Consider the following 21,383-nt stretch of genomic DNA (forward strand, 5'->3'; position numbering starts at 1 on the left):
CCTACAAAAGACATCTGTCCTGCACTCCACAGATCTGCCAGAGCCAACCATGACCCAATGGAGAGTGGATTTTAGTTGAAAGTGATCAAGTGTCAGAGAAATGTGCACCTTATAGGGTGCTTATGCCTCATGAGCTGAGAGCTGTTAAATATATTTACTAGGGGCATTAGTAAAGGTGCACATCTCAAACTCAAAATTAATTTACTAAAATGCTCAGTTTCTATAAACATCTGCTTTTGACCTAAAACTTATTGGAGGTGGCTTAATTGGGCCCAGTCATCTTTTTCTGCCTTGTTTGTCCATGTTTTATGAATAGCTTCGATCATAAATTTTCAGCTCTAGTTTTGAAGAAGTACTATTATTCCATACCTGCTGATATTACAAATTGGAAAGTTAGCTTGCAAAGTTATTTTTAAAAAGAAATCTAATATCAGCAATACAATTAAAGGCTGAACTTTGTACCAAAATAACCAGAACCCTACTATTATTGTTTTGTTTTGGCTTCTGAACACCACAGAGTGGTGTGATGGAGATTTACAACCCCAAGACTTCATTTCTTGGCTCTGCCACTGATTCATCCTCACTGAACTGCATTTTCCTCATTTGTAAAGTGAGATAATAACATCTGTTCTCTTCTCTTCAAAGCTTTGTGGGAAGATCAGATAAAATAATGAATGTGAGTACTATTCACACCCTGGGAAATACAAAGTGCCCACTCTCTATTTTTATAAGATCCCTCTGGAATCTAAGTGCATCTTCTGTGTTTCCTTTACTATTTCAACTAGCACTTCCATTGGGTCAAGTTATTTGCTTTTAATGTGGGTGAACTCACAAAATAATTTCTAAGGTGGCAGATTAGCAATAATTAATAATCATTACCTTCTAGTAATATTCTATTTTCAATCAAGAGAAATTTAAAAAATGCCCAATCATTACTTAGAAAAAAATTGAGTGCCTTGTACCTAACTTAGGTGGTAAATTAGCAATAGCAGTAATGTGGTTTGAACACTAATTGTTGGCAAGACACTTAACCATGTCTCATGCATTAACTCTTCTAAATCCTTTGTGATCGCTATTATTTTTAGCCCCATTTTTACAATTAAGTTGATTGAGACACGTTTAGTAATTTGCTCAGGGTCATGGAGCTGGAATGCGTGAGCTTACACTAGGTCACACTGCCTCTCTGAAGAGTGTGATGGTTAGTAAATGAGAACTAGCTCCTTCTCTGCCCCACACGTGGTGGAGAAAGGACTGTTGACATTTAGAGCTTTTACTAAATAATCTCTCCAGGATTATCACTGGGTTATCTAAAGTTTATCATTTATTTTCAAAACCCTTCCACTTTGACAAGACCCTCTTTGATTTTGCATTTGTTTACTTTTTAATGTGGCTTATATCTCCTTAGACATTTAAATTAAATGTAATCATTTGAAAATTGTAGGAAGGAGAGAAACCCTAAAAACAGCCTTTTGGTTTCAGCCTAGTTTCCATTTTGCAACTTTTTAAATGAAAGATGATACTTGCAATTCATTAAGTAGAACACATGAAAATCTGGCAATAAAATATATTTTTGCTTTAAAAATCATACACATATCTCCTCTTAAAAGTATTTGCTTTGGAGCCTGGCACAGGTGGCATATGCCCTTAATCCTAGTTACTTGGGAAGCTGAGATTGAGAAGATGGCAGTTTGAGGCCAGTCTGGGCAAATAGTTTATGAGATTCCCCCACCTCCAAAATAGCAGAGCAAAATGGACTGGAGGTATGGCTGAAGCAATAGAGCTGAGTTCAAATCCCAGTCCCACAAACCATATTGCTTTGATTTTTTTTTCTTTTTTTAGAGGTACTAGGGCTTGTACTCATAGCTTCACACTTTCTAGTCAGGCACTCTACTACCTGAGTCATGTCACCTGCACTTTTATGCTTTAGTTATTTTTCAGGTAGGGTTTCTCAGTTTTGCCCAGGGTTGGTCTGAGACTGTGATCTGCCCTCTTACCTATAGCCTCCCGTGTAGGTGAGTTACAGATGTACCATGGCACTCAGCTTATTTGTTGAGATCAGGGTATGGGGGCGGAGTTATCACTAATTTTTTACCCAGGCTGGCCTTGAACCTTGCTCCTCCTTATCTCCACCTCCTGAGTAGCTGGGATTACAGGTGTGAGCCACCTCACCCAGCTTGCTTTTGAGTATTTTCAAGACTATACATATAAATGCTGATTTCTAGGATTAAGCAGGAAGAAAATCTTTCCTTAGTAGGGAAGTTGAAAGAAACAGATACTATCTATGATCAGAGGGCAGAGATAGAAAAGAGAGCACAAACTTGGGTTCCCTTCTCAATCTACTATATGTAACAGAACATATTTTCAATTCCTTGAACAAACTGGGCTTCCCATTCATTTGTGGTGCTTAAAGTGGCTCTCTGGCTTTGTTTTGAATTTGATCACGAGAAAGGACAGAGCGTACCTATCTGGGTTGTTAAAGCGGTGTGCCCTCATTGTCTCTTTTGAACCCTTGGATCTTGGCTCTGGTAACCTTAAACAAAGCACTACATGCTGTTTATAGTCATTTATAGACAAGGAAATCTGATTTCACTGATGCTTCCTTATAAGCAGAACTGATTTATTTTCACTACTTTCCTAATTTTTACTTTTGTTGCCTGGCTTCTGAGCAAGGAGAAACTTCCTGATATTAAGTACAGTGGACCTGACATTCCCGTAGCTGCGTCCTTGAAAGCACAATGAGCCTCCCTTACGCTGCAGATGCTTACTTTCTACTAGTGCTTGGAGTTTAGCACGGAAGGCACACTTACCCACTTTTCATCTCTCCAACCACAGACACGTTAAACCTGTGTTCGAAGTCAAAGCCATAGGATACACCTGTTGCGATCACGGTCTGCAAAGTTGCAAATTGCCTAAGTTAGAAATGTGAGATTCAACTACGAGTCATACTTAGGAAAAAAAAAATCATTGCCCAAGCCCAGCCTGGGTTGTGTTAGTTTTAAAGAAATCCTGAGGCAATTCTCACTGGCTATTGGGGTAGAGACCCCCAGCACTAACTGAGATGGGTCAGTGCATTGTTTGGTCTTAGAGGTCTTGCTCTCTGCACCTTTCTTGACTTATTTTGAACGAATAATGCCAAAATCCTAAGAGAAAGCTATTAAATTCTGAATGAAGAGAAAACCCTCCTAAACATTGTATTCAGAAACTGCACAGTTGTTCTGGGCCCCACTAAACCTGCTGTACAGATGGTTGAAGGGTTTTTGACATGAACACACTAGACTAGGACAGAAATTCTTCAGACAGTTGATTACCACAATGAATTCGATGGGAATAGGCACTGGAAGTTTGCTTTTGTAGCGCTGATTTAATTCTTTAACCACAAATACAACCAGTAGGATGATCAAGGATGTCACAAGGTCTGCAATGTTAGTTTTCTCTATTTGGGTGAATACGGACTTCAGGACCTACAATTTAAAATACAAGAATATCAAATGTAGAGACAGGCATGGAGAGTGAAAGGATAAATTAGCAGTGTAGGTGACACACCAGTTTAGAGATGCCTCTGTCATGTTTTTCTGAGAAGGTCTCTGGCTTGTGTCAAATTTTGTTGGATATTTTTCACATTTTTTACAACAGATTTCTTCTGTCCCTAGGTCTCTGTCCATTATTTTTATTTCACAACCATCACTACTGTTCTGTCCAATGAATAACTTCTAATCCCTGAGAATTTTTTAAAGCATATATCCCCTTAAATGCTAGATTTTAAATGTTCAAATCCCTCACATTTCTTAACTGATTTTCTAGGTCATTTTGGGAAAATAGTTTCCAAATTGTGCTGTACAGAGTTTTACTGCTTGAAGCCAGTTGGGTTCCATATCCACAGGCCCTGGACAGCTCAAACATGTCTAAGCTGGGTCCCAAATTACCCAGAATACCCCACCTCTGGAGTAGCAAGATCTGTTCAAACTCTCAAAGACTATCCTGATAGAAGTACTGAGAACATGGTCTGTTGTTAAAAAAAATTATAAGAAGTCACTGTTTTGTACTGAGCTCCTACACTCTGTGCAATAGACCAGACCAATCCAAATGCATCACTCATGCTAAATACACATAACTGAACTGAAACTTTCAGGAAGCAGAGAGATCGCAAAACACAAAAGGAGCCCTCTCCCCAAAAAACAGGAGATTCCAGTCTGAGTTAGCTTCAAAAGATAGTTGTCTCTACATTAACCCTTGGGGTATTGGGGGTAAAGGATTATCTAGAAGTAGCTTGCCATTGGCCATTTTTTTTCCTTATTGTTATGTTTTCTGGTTGCCACCTTTCTAGGCCCACTGTTCTGATATTTTCCAGTGGAATTTGAGACCATATAAATTCATTTATGATGGTGATTGAATGATGTCAATGCTCAAAGTTTGGTCAATCTCTCAAAATTAAAAGGTTGAGCAAAAAGGGGGAATTAAGTTTGGCCTAAAGCTGCTTCTGTACACATTTCGATTTAGCCTAAAGATTTCTCCTTTTATAGTAACCTAACTCGATGTGTAATGTGAATGTTACCTACTCTTGTAACAAGTAGCTGCCAATCATAAGTGACCAACTGTCTGAACCATATTTAAATAGTCATGAGTTGTAAATGAGCTGCAACTAGTTTGGCTGTCTCTGTACCTCACTTCAGTTTTTCTGTATGTCACTTCCTTTTCTCTGGCTCCATATGTAACCAGGCCACATGGTGGGATATAGCATTCTGAACCATTATTGGTACAGACTGCTGCTCTGCTGCTTGATTCTAGGATTGCAAATAAAGCCAATTAAAATTCACAAAACCAGTCTTTTTTTTTTTTTTTTTTTTTGCAGTACCAGGGTTTGAACTTAGGGTCTATGCCTTGTACCATTCCACCAGTCCTTTTGTGTGATGGGTTTTTTCGAGATATGGTCTCGTGAACTAATTGCCCAGGTTGGCTTTGAACTGCGATCCTCCTGATCTCTGCCTCCTGAATAGCAGGTGTGAACCACCAGTACCTGGCTCTAAGGTTGGCTTTTTTTCCTTTGGTAGCATTGGAGTTTGAACTCAGGGCCTCATGATTGTTAGGCAGGCACTCTTGCCACTTGAGCCACTCTGCCAGCCCTACAAATTATAATTTTTTCTTTTAATACTTCTACTTTGCATCCTCTGGAGGAGGGGAGAACCACTGCCCTGACTACCTATTGGTTAGTTTCCTTTTGCTTTATAAACAGTGGCACATAAAGGACGTAGAAGCGTCAATAAAAGCCAGGAGTGTAATTCAGAGGTAGAGGGCTACATATGTGAGGCCCTGGGTTCAATTGCTAGCATCACAAGAAAAGAAAAACCTAAAAACTTAAATTCTAAAAGACTTGATTTATGTGAAATAGCAAAACATATAACTTAATAAATAAATTTTTTCAAAATAAGACTTTGAGAAAATTTTAAACTCAGAACATAATAGCAAAGTTTTAATAATCCACTTCGGTTATATATTTTCTTTTTGAAAATACTTAAGAGTCAACGCTAAGAGAAGCCTGTCTTGATCTTGGTTGTTAATATTCACTGTCTGGTAGATGTGTTGATTTTTAGTATTGTTCTTTTTTTTTTCACTAACTTTTGCTTAATGTGGAATAATTTCACGACCCATTGATTTCTGGGAAATTGTAAGTAAAGCCCCTCAACAGAAGCATTAGAGGAAGGCTCTCTAAGAAACATGACATGAAAGGAATACTCACTTTGAAAATTGAGAATGGGTCAGTGTGGGCTGGGACTGTCAGCTGTAGCATGAATTTGAGTTGAGAAACCAAAACGTGAATGGCAGCAGCTGTGGTAAACCCACTGATTAGGGACTCGGATAGGTAGATCACCACAAATCCGATCTGCAGGACCCCCAAAAGCAACTGGGAAGAGAAGGACAAAAATCTTTGGTAGCATAGATTAGGAGCATGCTCCAGCAAACTAATGGAAATGATTCAAACTATAAAGTTCAGCTTGCTTGTACATGGTTGGAGAAGCTGATGTCTCTGCATCCTGGAACGCCTCCCTGATTCAGGGCTCCTCCTCTCCTCCCCTCCTCATACCACCCCCCCCAGGTGGAAAGTGACATGGTGTTCAAATAGGATGTAAGTCCAGTAATACCCCAAGAAGTATCAGGCTTATCCCTCTCCCCCTTTTTTTAGGTGGGGTGTCTTTAGAAGATTTCACCATGAACCTTTCAGAGCAGAATCTTATCTAGCCTCAGCCTTCGTAGATCTGCAGTTGTACTTTTCCTTGCTGCTGTAATATGCTTGGGTGATTGTCCATTCATATTTCCTCAAACAAGTCGATCAACTTGCTTAACATTAACTGTGTGCTAGACATCAGAAATGCTTACTTCTAGTTAGAGGATAAGCATGGCTAATTGCCCCCAAAACATTGGTGTGAATTCTTGAGTGATTTCTCCTTCCCTTGGACACTTGGCCTATCTTTCCACTGATGTGTCCAGAATGCAGACAGAATTGTGGATGTGCAAATTCCAGTTGGGTTCTATTTCTGTACTTAGTTTTAGAGCTGTATTAGAAACAATGGGCCACAAGGTTTGTCAGTAGGACATGCACTCTCTTGAAGACTTTTTTTTCTTTAAGAAATTATTTTAACCAATAATATCACTAACTGTCAACTTAAGCAACATCTTGAAAAGTCCCTGAATTTTAATTATTCAAGATGGTGTCAGTGCTTTGGTTAGGAGTGAGGTTTTAGGCTCTACCATAATCCTCTTTAGTTTTCCCTAAATCTTTGATTGGACAGTTCAAAGTGAAAAATCCCCCATCTCTTCCAACTAGATTCTGGTTGTTGGGGAGTTAGAAAGAATAAAATTCCAAAGCCACTAGCACCACCATTACCTGTGGATAGTTACTTTTCTTGACTATACCAACTCCAAGGTGATTTACTGAATGAAGCATCATTCCTTATCACTTATGCCACCCTGTTGGCATTTTCCTTTGATCTAGACCCACATTCACTCATTTGCTTTTTGAGATGTGGAAGTGCCCTTCACCCTCACCACTTTGGCTGTGATGAGGGGTAAAGGGAAGACAAAGAGTGATAGCACGAGGGAGGGAAAACAGAAAGATGTGGAGCAGTCAGGACAGGCAGGTTGTGGCTGGCAGAGTACATGAGAAGGTACTCACCTGAATGATTCCAGAAAGGACTGTGACTGATGCAGCCACCATTATCTTCCTTTCCTCCAGTAATGACTCATTACTCACGGAGCTATTAAAGGAGTCTGTCATGATCCCAGTATCTGATGCTACCCTTGTAACTACTGCTCCCACCATCATACCCAGAACTGGAAACGGACCTAATTGACAGAGGGCGAGTTGTGGTCAGTCTGTGCCTCCCTAAAGCAAATCAGTCTTTCAAAAAGACGTCCCTGTGTAGCTCAATTCTCCTTCCCAAACCCCAGTTCTAATTCTTACAGAAAACTATGACTCTTTTCATGAATTATAAACAGTCTGGAATCAGTACAGTGTATGGCTACTAGAATTTATAAAAGAAAAGCAACATGGGCCTGAATCAGCTCAGTAACTCACTTACCCACAGATATGTGTCTAGAAGTCCCCAAGATAAAGTAGGTTAGGATTGGGAAAAAGGCCGCATACAACCCATAGCGTGGGGGGACGGTGGCCAGCAGAGCAAATGCTAAACCTGTAAACACAAGCAGCAGGGGTCTTACTTTATGCAAGGGAATCACAGAATTCTTATTAGGTTCCTCTGTATTTAAGATTGTGCCTTTAAAACCAGTTACCTTATTAACAAGAAATATATCAAAGATTTAAATTTCTTGACCTTGAAGGAGGCAACAATTTCTTAGAAATGACAGTATAAACAAAGAAAAACATAGATAACTGATTTCATCAAAATAAAAAAATTGTACTCAAAGGATACTATTAAGGGGCTGGGCATGGTGGCTCCTGCTTATAATCACGGCCTCTCAGAGGCAGGGATTTGGGAGGATGAGGTTTGAGGCAAGTCTGGGCAAAAAGTTAGTGAGACCCTGTCTCATCCAATAAGCTGGATGTAGTTGTACATGCCTATGATCTCAGCTACTTGGGAAGCCATAGGTAGGAGGATCGCAGCCTGAGGTTAGTACCCTGCAAAAAGATGAGACCTACGTGGAAAGTAACTAAGAGCAAAAAAAAAAGGGTTGGGGATGTGGTGACTCAAGTGGTACAGTGCCTGCCTAACAAGCATGAGGCCCTGACTTCAAACCCTAGTACAATAAAAAAAAAAAGAAAAGAATACTAAGAAGTAAGTGAAATGACAACCCACAGAATGAAAGAAATTATTTGCAAGTGTATATCAGATAAGGGTCTAGTATCCAGAATATGTGAATAACCTTTGTGACTCCACAAAAGAAAGAAGAACAATCTGATTTTAAAAAGGGGGAAGGGGTCTGGGGGTGCAGCTCAGTGGTAGAGGGCTTGCCTAGACAAAGGATTTGAATACCATTTTCCTAAAGATACATCAATACTACCCAGACAACAGCAAGCAGTGAGATTGTGGAGATTCCAAATCCTCATCACTACAGCTTCTTCAGAAAATCTTCCTTATGTCTTCTCTCCAACAAAATTAGAGCTAAGGGCAGAACAGGTTCTGCCTGGAAGTGAGGGAGGGTGGGGTGGGGGGAGAGGGAGGGAGTGGGGAGGAAGGGGGAGAAATGGCCCAAACAATGTATGCACATGTGAAAATAAACAAATAAAAAATAAGAAGAAAAGAAAATCTTCGAGCAGCTCCCCATGTGGCGTGAGCCAGCAGTTACACTCCTAGGGATGCTCAGGTAACTGAAGCATAGGTTTACATAAAAAATTGTACACAATTGTTCATAATATTATACAGAATATCATACTCTCCTCAAAGTAGAAACTACTCAAATGTCAAAAAAAGTGTCGACATATACAGTCTATATGATAGAATATTATGTGTCCATGTGACAATGTGGATGAGCCTGGAAAATGTTATGCTAAGGGAAAGCAATCAAACACAAAGTACCACATGTTCTACCATTCCATTTATGTGAGCTATCTAGAGTAGAAAAATCCATAGAGACACAAAGATGGTATTGGGAGGACGAGTGGAGGGGAAGGTGGAATGTCTGTTAGTGGGTAAAGGATTTTTTTAGAGGGATCAAAATGTTATGGCATCAGTGGTGTTAGCTGCACGACCTGATGAATATACTAAAACCCACTAACTGTACATATCAAAAGGGTGGTAGAGGTAGGCATGCCTACCTAGCTTTCTTCCTGGGCCCTGGGTTTGATCCCCAGCACCTCAAAAACAAACAAACAAATGAAACCCTAGAACTATAACATGAATTTTATGGTACATGAATATATCTTAAAAGAAAAGACTAGAAAAAAATGTTACCTTGGAGTACAGCCACCAGTCCTGTGCTGATACCAGACACGATGTCACTGAGCAGCCATTCTCTTATCCGATACGCTGGTAGCCAAGATGCTATGGGGAACAAAGACATGACGATTCTCTTGACCTTTTGTGTGGAACATCTGAAAACATTGAAAGCCCGGAGGTCAGTCAATTAATATCACATTTTAAGTTTAATACCTAATTGTAGGTGGAAAATTGATAGGGACGACAACAGATTAAAGTAGCAATTTCACTCCCACTGATATTCACCTTTTTGCCCACATCGACTGCTCCCTGGCCACCGCCAAAAGATTTGTTTAAGGAAATGCCAGCTTTTCTTTAGCCATAATAATTAGAACTTGTCATCCTCAGCTTGAATTGTGGAATATTTCAATTGAGAATTTGTCTCATCTGTTAGTTGTCTGATTTGGAAATACTGTGTTAATAGTTGAGATGGTATTCATTTTAGACACTTAAGTTTTCCAATTCAGGCAGGGAGTAGGAGGTTTGGAAACTGAAAACGAAAAGGCTTCTTGGGTATGGACTAGAGCCAGAAAGGACAGTTTGACAGCTAGGAAATTTAGCAGAAAGTGCTTCATTTATTCCAAATGCCCGTACCTTAAAAAATATCTTACCTACACAAATCTTTGAGATGATCTAGAAATGTCTTGTGACGTCTCTCTTTCTTCTTGTGCTCTTCCCCAAAAGCATTTGAAGAGTACACTGGCCTGGCCACAACATACTGATTCCCTATGGGTTCAATCATTTTGCTTTCTCGGTGGTGGCGGCGGGTGGAAGTCCTTTGAAATTACGTGGTGAACCCTTCTTCTTGCCTTTAGCAGGTTAAAATGCCTGGAACCAAACAGAGCTTCCTTCTTAAATAACTCAGAAACGATGTGATGCAATTTACAGATGAGTGAGCTCGAACTGAATGTTACCACCTTTTGAGATCAAAAGAGCTGGATTAAGGGACTGAGATTGTGTTTTGTGACAGTGATACAACTTTTTCCTCCAATGAGCTGGACACAGCTCCTTTGGGTAAGTAAAGCTTTTATTTTTTTAAAAAAAGATTGCCAAAAAGCCATAAAAATTGACTCAGTTTACTAATGGGTGAGTCTATTTTCTGGTTACAAAGTGAGATGATGTTACTGACTTTTTTCCTAGAAATGTTTCTGAAGTGTTATCATTGCAGTACTGGGACAGATCAAAGTCTATTCATTGCCCCCCCACTCTAAGTAAGGTTAATCCAATTTGTCCATCAGAATTGAAAAAAATGCCTTATAAAATGCTTTTAATTTAGAAATTCAAAGACATTTTCCTATTGTTTCTGTGGGTTAGAGTTTAAAAGAGACTATAGGTCATGAGTGATAAGGTCTTTTTAAAGGAAAGATCATGGGCAAGTTACTTAACCTCTCTGAGCCTCATCGAAGGAATTGGGATAATGACACCCAGGTTTCTAAGTGACTGTGAAGATTAACTGAGAATGTTCTCAAAGCATCTTCCATTGTGCCTAGTATACTACAAGCCTTCACCAAATGGTAGTTATTATTTTAACGGTTCCCATTTTCTGGAGCTGGAGATATAGCTGAGTGGTAGAGTCCCCCAGCACAGCAGTGGGATAAAACAAAACATTGTCTGCATAAGATATCTAAATTTTTTATTTGTATCTCAATACTGTTCCTATTATACTTAAAAGATCAGTTTTGCAGAATCTTTTAATGCACATTAACAATTTAGCCCTCTTTATTCTTTGGGTCATTTCTAATATTATTATTATTATCCTGTTCTTACAAATGAGAGAATAATTGTGCACACCCTTACCTCTTGCCAAAATCTAAATATTTTTCCTTCTAAAGTATAGTTAGCAGTTTAAAAAATGGGACTTCCATTTTCAGACTTTCCTATTTCTTCTGTGACATAGAGTTTCTCCATTGTTCCATATGAACATAATTGAAGAACATTCTTTTAGCATTCCTCCCCACTCCCATCTTGGTTCTGTATTACTACCCAGAATGATCAGAGTTTTGTTCTTTGACTTAAATCACAGTGATGAATTGAACCATCACATAAGATGGTGTCTTGGTACGTGGTGCTATCTGGTACCACACAGTATTTTCAGCAAGTTTGCAGAGCTCAGGCTATAACCAGGAATTGGATATGGCCTCAACTCTTGGCCTCACCCGACCTCTTTGACCATCTATTTCTTTCCCCTACCCCAATTCCCCAGAATCCTCTAATGTCCTCTGCATTAGTTTTTTCTAACCAGAAAAAACTTGTGCCCCACCCTCTAGACTGACCCCAGAATTTGAGACCTTTGGGCTTTATTGTGACTTTTCAATCCTCTTTTGGTCTTCTTTCTGATCCTCCCCCTTATCCAAGCAGCTTGTTTTCTCTGTCTCTCATCTCTATCCTCTCTTCCATCTTTCCCCTCAATTTTCAAGTGTCATACCCTACTAACTGTATAGTACTTCCTGTTGCCAGAAGAACTTGCTCTTGCTGTGGGGATGGCTTGCTCATTGATACACATACAGCAGGATCCCCCCACCGCCTTTGGTCAGTTACCAACAATTTGTCTGGGACATTGACATTTGAGACCTAACTCATGGTCAGTGATTCCTAAGGTCTTAGACGTCTTGCAAAAGCTATCTAGAGTGTCTTTTCAGAACAGTTTTAATCCTTCGAGGAGACCCAACCCAGCCAGCATTAGAACAAGGAAGACTCACATGCTGTGTACTTTGATTTCTTTCAGATGCTGCTATGGACAGAAAAAGAAGAAAAATTCACTCTTTGATTGCTTTGCTTGCATTTCCACTGAGGAGTTCACAGAAACTTACTGGTTCTCTTTCCTAAAAAAAGATCCAGCAGGTGCTTCTTCCCTTCCTTTGGCTGTTGTATCTTCTCTCTCTGCAAAGCCCTGGTCAGTGACAATGGTGGCAGAAAAAACTTCATTTCCATCCAGCCCCCTCCCTGGGGATGACTGTGACTAGCTCTTTAATGCACTTCCTCAGACCTGCAGCTGGATCAAGAGCTTGAACTCTGGCCCTCCTACCACAGACTGGAAAAAGCCTCCTCCTCACACCTAGGCCTGCCACCAAGGGCGTGCTCCAGGGTAGGAATTAGGGCAGCTTAAGAAATCTTTCTAGAATCACAGAAAGACCTTGAGAGTCACACTGCAGTCTTTTCTCCCTTTGTTCCCCTAACCAAAAGCTATTGATTCATATGACACATGTAATAACCAACATGAGCCCAGAACCAACCACTCCCTTGGAGCCTCTGCTGAACAGGGCTCCGGAGACTCATAAGTGAATGTCATTCACCATCTCCGGGCTTCTTGAGAATGACCTACTTTAGTTAAGAATTCAAAGCTATTTTATTGACCTGTTTTTCACCCACATAGGTTATCTTTTTCCCAGAAATTCTTGGAAAAATTATTTTGGTTCCTGGGATCACAATTTCAATTTCAAATATTCTGCCCATATTAATGTCTGCTTTCTCATATTTTACCTTCATGGCTCAATTTCTTTCCGGGTTTCTTAGGGGAACTGAAATTCATTTTCAGAGACCCTTCCTCCTAGTAGTTTTGGAACTCTGAGTCTCATTTGTAAATATTTCCACTTGTATTTCCTTTTCTGTAATGTGTTCTTTTAAGTTTCTTGACCCTTGTGATATATACATATCTCTTACATACATACATGCACATATACATACATGTATTTATGTACTTTAGTGCTGTGTCATACACATTTGTCCTCTGCCTTTTTTTTTTTTTTAGCAGAAATTGAATCCTAGGGTTAATTTCTGAAATTCAGTGTCTCATTGTAACTATTCCAATGTATGAATAACTTTTTGATATTTCTAGGGGTTGTTATGAACACACCCCTTCCCCACCCCTCCAAGGTCCACCCATTGCTGACCTGCAGCCCTCTGTCACTGTGTGGCCTCCAATTACCTGGGAATCTCCACTCTGCCTGCCCACTCTGCTGAGAGGTGTCGTATGGCCCTGCCCTTCCCACTGCTCAGCATTTAGTCAGTGTTCTAGTGTTCCACAGGTCTGTCCCTTCTGCTGAGAAACAACTAATTTAAAACAAAATGTTCATAAGCAATGCTAGCACCTGTTTTTAATTAGTGGTAAATTGAAACCAGGAGGCAGCTGTACAGAGCATTTCCCAGCCCCTTCCAGTTGCAGGTGATGCCTTCCCTTCTGCACAGGTATACCACTTCTCAATAACCATCAAAGGTAAGGAAGGTCTGCATGGAGACTTCACTGAAAATGCCAGCTTTTGCCTGAAATCTGCTGAAAACACAACTCCTTTCCTGGATCTCAAAATCCCCTCGTGCTGGAGGTAAGCTAATCCTGTTTCATCAGTTAGTCACTGGAGAATGAGAATATGACAGTATTCTGAGAACTGTACTTTGGGGAGGGGTGAAAGATGGGAGAACAAATAGAACAATTGCTCCAGTGAGCACTGTGACCAGAACCCCAATCAGCAGCAAGAGGGGAATCAGAATCAAGGGCACAGAAAAGGCTGACATTCTGGTTGGGGGTCAAGCTGGATGGAAGTAGGGAGATGATGACGTCAGCTTGAGAGAGAGCCGGAGTGGTGATTAGTCGTGACCAATGGAAGATTGAGAGGGGCACTTCCCCTGATGTTGGTGAGAAGAAGTCAGAGGGGTCTCAGTCTGGTGTGGGCAAAAATTTTCCATTTAATTCTGTGATTCTTCTGTGCTTCAGTAACTTTTGAAGCACGGCAGGTAACTCACAAGGCTGTATTATAAATGTACACCTGCACTATTTCTTTGGGAGAAAGAACTAGGTCCACTGACATTGAGAATATGCAAAATACTTCTGTTCTCTGCCATTTAGTGATGATTGCTTGAAGGGCATTAGTGTCTCACAAACACTTCCAAGGTTGTTCATGAAGCCAGAGTCATTTGTTGGAGAGAGAGCATAAGCTGACTAGGAGGTATTTAAAGGTGATGGGACTGGGGTGAGGATTCTGAGGATGTGAAAGTATTTTCCCCAGGTGTCCAAGACAAGATGGCTAGAGGAAAAATTATTGATTTTTTTTCTTGGTCAAATTTATGTGTCTAATTCACATATCTCTAGTTTAGTGTCTGCAATGGGCAAGATTGCAGCATATGTGCAGTTCAAGAAGTCTGTTCATGTGTCTTATAGTGGTCTTGTAATATCTTTAGGAACTTAGGTCAGTTTAATTTTAGTTTAGGCACTAACTTGTTATTATTTTTCATGAATTTTATTACTACATTGCCCATAGCACTAAAAAAAAATGAAGTCAAATTTAATTTAGGGAGGAAGTGCAAAGAAAAGCATAAGAATTTGGCAATACACACACCTGACTTCAAATTCTTGTTTTGCTGTTGCTTAACTGTGTTTGCTATGAGCAAGTGATTCCAGGCTTAGTTTTTCTAGTGGTAAAGGAGGTCACTATCTTCCTCATGGGACTGTAATCAAGGTTTGCTAAGGTGTGGTAAAAGAGACTTCTTAGCCTTGATTTTTCTAGGCAATTGCTTCAGGACTGAGTTTAATATGGAATGTATTGACCCAATTCATGACTGAGCCTACATGACACAATTAACCAGGACCTGCTGGAAAATGTTAGTGCTACCAACTGAGTTCATCTCCAAAAAGTAGCAGTTTTCCATTCTTACTCCAGGTTGTTGTAAAATAATTTTAAAAGAATATCAATCTAAACTTTTTTTAGCATGGCATGCAAAGCCTTTTATATTTTGCTTGTAAGGCTCTAGCCTTACATGCTTCTTTCAAATTATAGCTCCTTCAAAATTACAATAGTAGTTTCCTAACACACCATGATATTTACCATCTCTGTGTCTTTGCACACATCATTCCCTTTATCTGTGTTCTTCTCCTACACCTGCTAAATTCCAAATTATCCTTAAACGTACTCAGCTGTCCCTGACCGTTGATTCATTTCTTCATTCCTTCAATAGTCATTGATCGGCCTATTGTTTGTCAGGAACTTGGTTGTACAGATAAGAAGATGCTGTAAAGCTTCATGGAATCCCTCAGATAGAGTTAATCATTTCCTTCTTGCAAGTACCTTGGACATATTTCTATTCCATGTCATACTGTATAGTCATTATTGTTTATGCTTCTCTCTCTCCAAAAGTCTGAGTTTCAACTGGGTATACCCCTGTAATCCCAGCTACTCAGGAGGCAGAGGCAGGAGGGTGGCAAGTTCAAGGCCAACGATGGTAAAGTTAGGGAGATCCTATCCCAAAAACAAAAAAAGGGCTGGGAATACAGCTCAAGTGGTAGGAAGATTAAGCTTGAGCCCCTGGGTTTAATCCCCAATACCACACACACACACATACACACACACACACACACACACACACACACACAAAGGTTTTCCAAGGGCAAGGGCCAAATTTTAGTGTTTTCTTTTTTTTTTTTCCCTTTGCAAAGGTCCTGCAATATAGTAAATACACAAAACAGTTTGCCAAAATAAGCTAAGATATTTACATAGAGGTGCCCAAAGTGATTGGTGCAAATAGTAAGTTGAAAGAAGAAGGGATGGGGGTTGCAGTTGAGGGAAGTTTCATGAAGGAGCTGTGAGTCTTGAGTAAGACCTTAAAGAACATCATTCCACCCTTGGAAGGAAGAATGAGAAATCAACGGCGAATGAGCAAACCATGTTATAAGGATACCAAGAGGTCCAAAATGGAAAGAGAAGGCTTTGTTGACCAAAAGTGAACTCGTTAGAGAATTTTTGGATGCACCATGGCAAGAAGTGTTGGACTCTGTAGGTCTCGAGAAGAATACAGAGAACCCCTGGCCCTTTCTATAAAGCTTTGTGGTTTTCTGAGCACTTTCGCTTTTCTTCCTTGAGTGTTAGCCTGTGAAGCATGCAGAAAAAGTAGGTTATTATTATGGCCATTTCACAAGTTAAGAAATTGAGATGAAAGAAGATATATGACTTTTCCAACTCTTGCTAGCAAGTGGCAGAGCCAGGATGTGAAGATAGGTTTTGTGCATAACCCCACTCCAGCATATTTTCTGCAGTGTCAATGTGGGGGGCTGTTAGCCCCTATCTCTAAAAGAGATAAGGCAAGACTACAGGGCTCTGGGAGAGGCCACCTCAGTGCCCTTGCTCTTCAGCATACAGTTCCTTGCCCAGCTATCAACATCATACACACAAAATGTGAACCTGATTGATCTTGAAGTCACCTGGTTTATTCTCCCCTTTGTTCCTCAATACAGTGAGGCCATTTCTCTTCATTTGGAAAATCAAAGACTTTCATTTTACAAAAGAGCTAGGCTATGTTATTACTTAATTTTTCTAGTAACTTGAAAATAATCCATTCTTGAGCCAGGTGTGGTGGTGCACGCCTGTAATTCCAGTGCTCAGGAGGCAGAGACAAAGGATCACAAATTCAAGGCCAGCTGGGGCTACACAGTTGAGACCCTGTCTCAAAAACCGAACCCAACCCAACCCAACCAAACAAACAAACAAACTGACAGAAAAAGAAAAATAGTGTTCTTTTGTTTCTTAGTTAAATATGAGATATTCAAGTAGGTATTTATGCATCTGTTCTTTTATTTATACATTACTAATTCATTTGGCCAGAGAGAGGAGACAAAGTATCTATTGACTTGTTCTAAACTACTTTGTTCTGAAATCAAATAGCTGCTTCCTAATTTCTCAGAGGAATGATCTTTATGTGGCCAACTTTCACTACATTGTTCCTCCAAATGACAAATTTATTTTGGAAAAGAGAATTATTTAGTTCAATGATTTAGTAAGTTGCTTTTCATGTCTATAACTGAAGAATATTGTAAATTTTTTTCTGAAATTTTAAAGAATGTAGTACATTTTATGTCTTTGGAGTTGGTAAACTATAGGACGGGCACCTGCATAGTCTCATCTTATTTGTGACTCAGAGCACTGTGCTGCTGAACAAGGACAAGGTTTTCCCTCTGTCTCTCTTTCCCTTTTACTTTGGCCCTTCTTGCTTCTGGTGACTCTCCTCCTCTCCACTTTTCCTTTACTCTTGAACTTTGTGGGGTGTCTGGCAGATAAATCCCTCACATTTGGACTAGATGGCCTTTCTAACAGATGACTCTATCTCCTGGGGAAAACTTTTCCTAAAAGCTTGCTTTATTTTCTAACCTTCAAAACAGATGAACTTCTTATAAAGTCAGATTTAAGTGAATTAAAAGGAATTATCAGAATAATTAAGGCAAAAACCACTGCTATCTTTGAAAAGGCTATTTAAGCCTTAACAATGCACACAACCATTTACTTGGTAACTTAAGGCTCCTCAAATATTTACTTCACACACTATTGCACCAGACAGAAATTTTTGGCCTATTAGTGAAATCATTCAAAATATTCATGTTCATGGAATAAACTCAAGATTACAACAGTAACTTCTATATAGGTTTCAATAAGAAAAAATACAATTTTAAAGAAATAAGAAATCACATTGAGAAAAATGATTTTAAGTTTAGTTCCTACCTGAAACATACTCAGTGAGGAGCTTCAGCAACAGTGTAAAAAATTCGAGATAAAGCAGCCCAGTTCTAAGAGACAGTGTCCATCTGCTTGGGTCTATATGCTCTGCATGCATCCATATGTATAGAGATGTCTATATAGGTTATGTAAGGTGGTGGGCAAATTACCTTTCTGTCAGCTTTAATAATTAACTTTCATTAACTTTTACAACAATGGAAAGACTCCAATGTGGTCTTGACCTTTGAGACTCCAATCAGCAGAAGTGATGATGACAACAGCTTCCTCAAGTTCCTTGTGAGATTAAACCACCCACTGCAATTGTGCACTTGTGTGTGTATATGAGAGAGAGAGAGAGAGTGAGAGAGAGAGAGAGAGAGAGAGAGAGAGAGACAGTGAGAGAGAGAAAGAAAGAGAGAGAGAGAGAGAGAGGAGTTCATTGGTTTGCAGAGTTTTGCACAACAGATGTTTAAAACAAAAATCTCCCTGGCATTTTACCTACCAGGTTTGATGAGAGTTCAGAGGTGTTGTTTCTTGGTTGGATGACTCCATGAAACTCTTCTGAACTGCAAAAGAGTTGTGTACAAGTTAACTCCTGCTACCATAAAGGTCCTTCTTAGGAACGCTCTTTCAACTCCAGGCAACAGTCCTCTGTTTGCACTCTGATTTCTGTTCCCACCACTGCTCTGGCTAAGAGCAATAAACCCTACATTGCTGAAGCCAATGAGTATTTTCAGCCCTCATCTTACTTAACCTCTTAGCATTTGACCCTGTTACTACTCTTGCTCAAAATTGTCTCTTTTAAAAATGTCAAAAAATGTTTCTACCTCACTTCATTTTTTACTGCACACTTCATTGCCAGCTTCTTGTCTACCTAGTTCCTTCTTCAGCATTCCCCAAGGTTCTCCTCTTCTACCCTTTTCCCCTAAATTGGAGTCCCAGGATTTCCAGTGACTTCAGATTTCTAATGCTAGCCATCAAGATACATATATTTAAAGACAACATCTCTGCTTGGATGCCCTGATGGCATCTAAAACTTGACACATTCAAATAGAATCCTTGATCTTTCTCCACAAATCTGCTCCATCTCTCATCTTCTCCATTTCAGAAAAGAACACTCCCCTCTGCTCATGTTAGAAACTTGGGAACAATCCCTGTCACCTCCTCTTGAAGACAATTTCCTCACCTCCAGCCAAATCCATCCAAGTCCTGTTGGGTCTACTACCAAAATAAGTCATAAAGCCATCATTTTGCCTTATCTCCACTCTCTCCTCCATTGCCTAAGCCACCAGCATCTCTTGCAAGAGTGTCTCTGCCCTCCTTGCTTCCTTTCCTGGCCCTCCCAGTCTCTTTTCCACCCAATAGTGGGAATGAACTTTTCATGCTAGCCCTCTTCATGGGGCTAATGATTATACTTAGGATAAAAGGCCTCCAAGGTATTGCACAATATCCCCTGTCCAGCTCTTCAGCCTCAGCTATCCCTTCTCACCCAACACAGTGATCTCTTTTAGTCCCTGCAATTTACCAATTCCTCTCCTACATCTGTCCTTTGCTTATATGTACGTCTCCCTCTGTCTATCTGTTACGTGGCTTCAATATCTCTTCCTCAGAGAATCCCTTAACTTCCCAATCTCAGTAAGTCCCTTTATATTATTCTCCCATAGTATGTTTTTTAAAAGTGTAACATCATAATTTAACACATACATAGTTATACACTTCTGTAATGTTTGGTTCCTTCATTAGGATGAAAATCCTATGTGGGCCAGATCTTAATTATCTTACTCATTACTGAATCCCTGGTACCTAGAATGATCAATCACAGAACAACCACTCAATAAATATTGCTCGAATGACGGTTAAATGAATTATATTTGATACAATGCAATTCCAAAAGAATTTGGACAGGTCATTAGAGATTGTTTTAAAATCTGGGTCATATATGTATTTCCTATGTAATTGGATAATAAAATAATAATAGCAGCTAACTTTAATTCAGTGCTTACTATGGCCATTATTATGTATTTTATTGGGTTTATCCTATTTAATCCTCACAAGAACTACATATGGCATTATTTATTTGATTTAAGTGGTAGAGCTAATTAGAACCCAGTAGCTTAACTCTGTCATTTTTAAACTACCATATAAAGCTGCTTTTGATTATTTTAAAAAATGTATGGCACATTTATTGAGAACCACTGGGCATTGATCAAATTGTGCATTTAGGTTTGGTTGTTGAAGACCTGGAAAATAATTGTACATAAAAATAAAGTCTCAGAACTATTGATCAGATTAAAAAGAGATTAAAAAGAGAACTTTGTAAGATCAATGAATGTTAGCTATACAAAGACAAATTCATAGCATTTCTATATGCTAACAATAACCTAAATGAAAATGTAATAGAAAAATAGCATTGGTACTATCAACAAAAGCTACAAAGATTAATAGGGATAAACCATGTTTTAAGAGGTATAATAACCCTATGGAGAAAACTGCAAAACACCATTAAGGAAAAAAACTCAAAATATAAAAATTTAAAGCCATATGTTTTCACAAAGCCTTGATATCACAAATAATTTTTTTTAAATTAATCTATTACCTAAATGCTATTGTGATAAAAATCTAAAAGTACTTTTTCCATAGAACTTGACAAACTTGTCTTAAAACTTGTATGGAAGCACAAAGGGTCAAGAAAAGCCAAGACAACCTTGAAGAAGAAAAAATGTGAAGATTTACTCTGCTTGAGATAAAGACATTATAAAGCTGTAGTAATTGTGACAGTGCCATGTCTTTGCTATGGGAGATAATAGACCAATGCAGCAGAACAGAAGTCTTCTTAGAAACATATGTTGAAACTTGATACATGACAGAGGCTACTTGGCAATAGAGCAAGGATAAAACTTTTAAATAAATGGTTCTGAGAAACTGGCTACTCGTGTGGAAAAACAAAATTTAGATCTCAATTTCATACCACACTTACAAAATTTTTTCAAGTTAACTCAAGACCCAAATATAAAAAGCAAAATTTTTAACTTTTAGAAAGAGTTGGCAGAATAGCTCAAGTAGTAAAGCAACTGCCTAGCAAGCAGAAGTCCCTGAGTTCAAACCCCAGTACAGCCAAAAAAAAAAAAAAAAGAAATAAAATATAGAAAGAAGACCATTCTAACCTTGGCATAAAAGTATTTCTTACACGAGTTACAAAAATGCACACATCTAGTTGGAGGTTTGGCTCAAGTGGGAGAGTGCCTGCCTAGCCAAGTGTGAGACCCTGTATTCAAACCTCAGTATGCATCCCACCTACAAAAAAAAAGAAAAGAAAAGAAAAGAAAAAGCACATCTTGAAGAAAAAGATGAATAAAGTCAAAACATGAAAGACATTATAATAAAAGTGAAGACAGGATCCAGACTGCACAAGGTATTTGCCTCAATGAAGTCTTTAGAAGTTGGAAGATATAATGAACTCCTACAAACCAGTAAGACAAAAGGC

General features: G+C 39.2%; 1 protein-coding gene across 2 annotated transcripts in view; it reads right to left on the reverse strand.

Annotated features, from left to right (window-relative positions):
* Slc26a3 (solute carrier family 26 member 3) overlaps positions 1-18,055 on the reverse strand; it is a 36,393-nt gene extending 18,338 nt beyond the window's left edge. The window contains exons 1-8 of one of the 2 annotated variants that reach the window (XM_020171834.2): positions 17,906-18,055; positions 10,040-10,256; positions 9,405-9,544; positions 7,575-7,685; positions 7,169-7,338; positions 5,735-5,899; positions 3,309-3,461; positions 2,808-2,890 (exon numbers count right to left, since the gene is read on the reverse strand). In XM_020171834.2, coding sequence (XP_020027423.1) covers positions 2,808-2,890; positions 3,309-3,461; positions 5,735-5,899; positions 7,169-7,338; positions 7,575-7,685; positions 9,405-9,544; positions 10,040-10,170 — 953 coding nt within the window. In that variant the 5' untranslated portion in view covers positions 10,171-10,256; positions 17,906-18,055. Of the gene's footprint in view, positions 1-2,807; positions 2,891-3,308; positions 3,462-5,734; positions 5,900-7,168; positions 7,339-7,574; positions 7,686-9,404; positions 9,545-10,039; positions 10,346-17,905 lie in introns of both variants that reach the window. The other variant, XM_074064992.1, reaches the window with a different exon arrangement.
* Between the last annotated feature and the right edge of the window lie 3,328 nt (positions 18,056-21,383).

This window comes from Castor canadensis, chromosome 2, assembly GCF_047511655.1.
Source record: "Castor canadensis chromosome 2, mCasCan1.hap1v2, whole genome shotgun sequence".
NCBI classification, from domain to species: domain Eukaryota; kingdom Metazoa; phylum Chordata; class Mammalia; order Rodentia; family Castoridae; genus Castor; species Castor canadensis.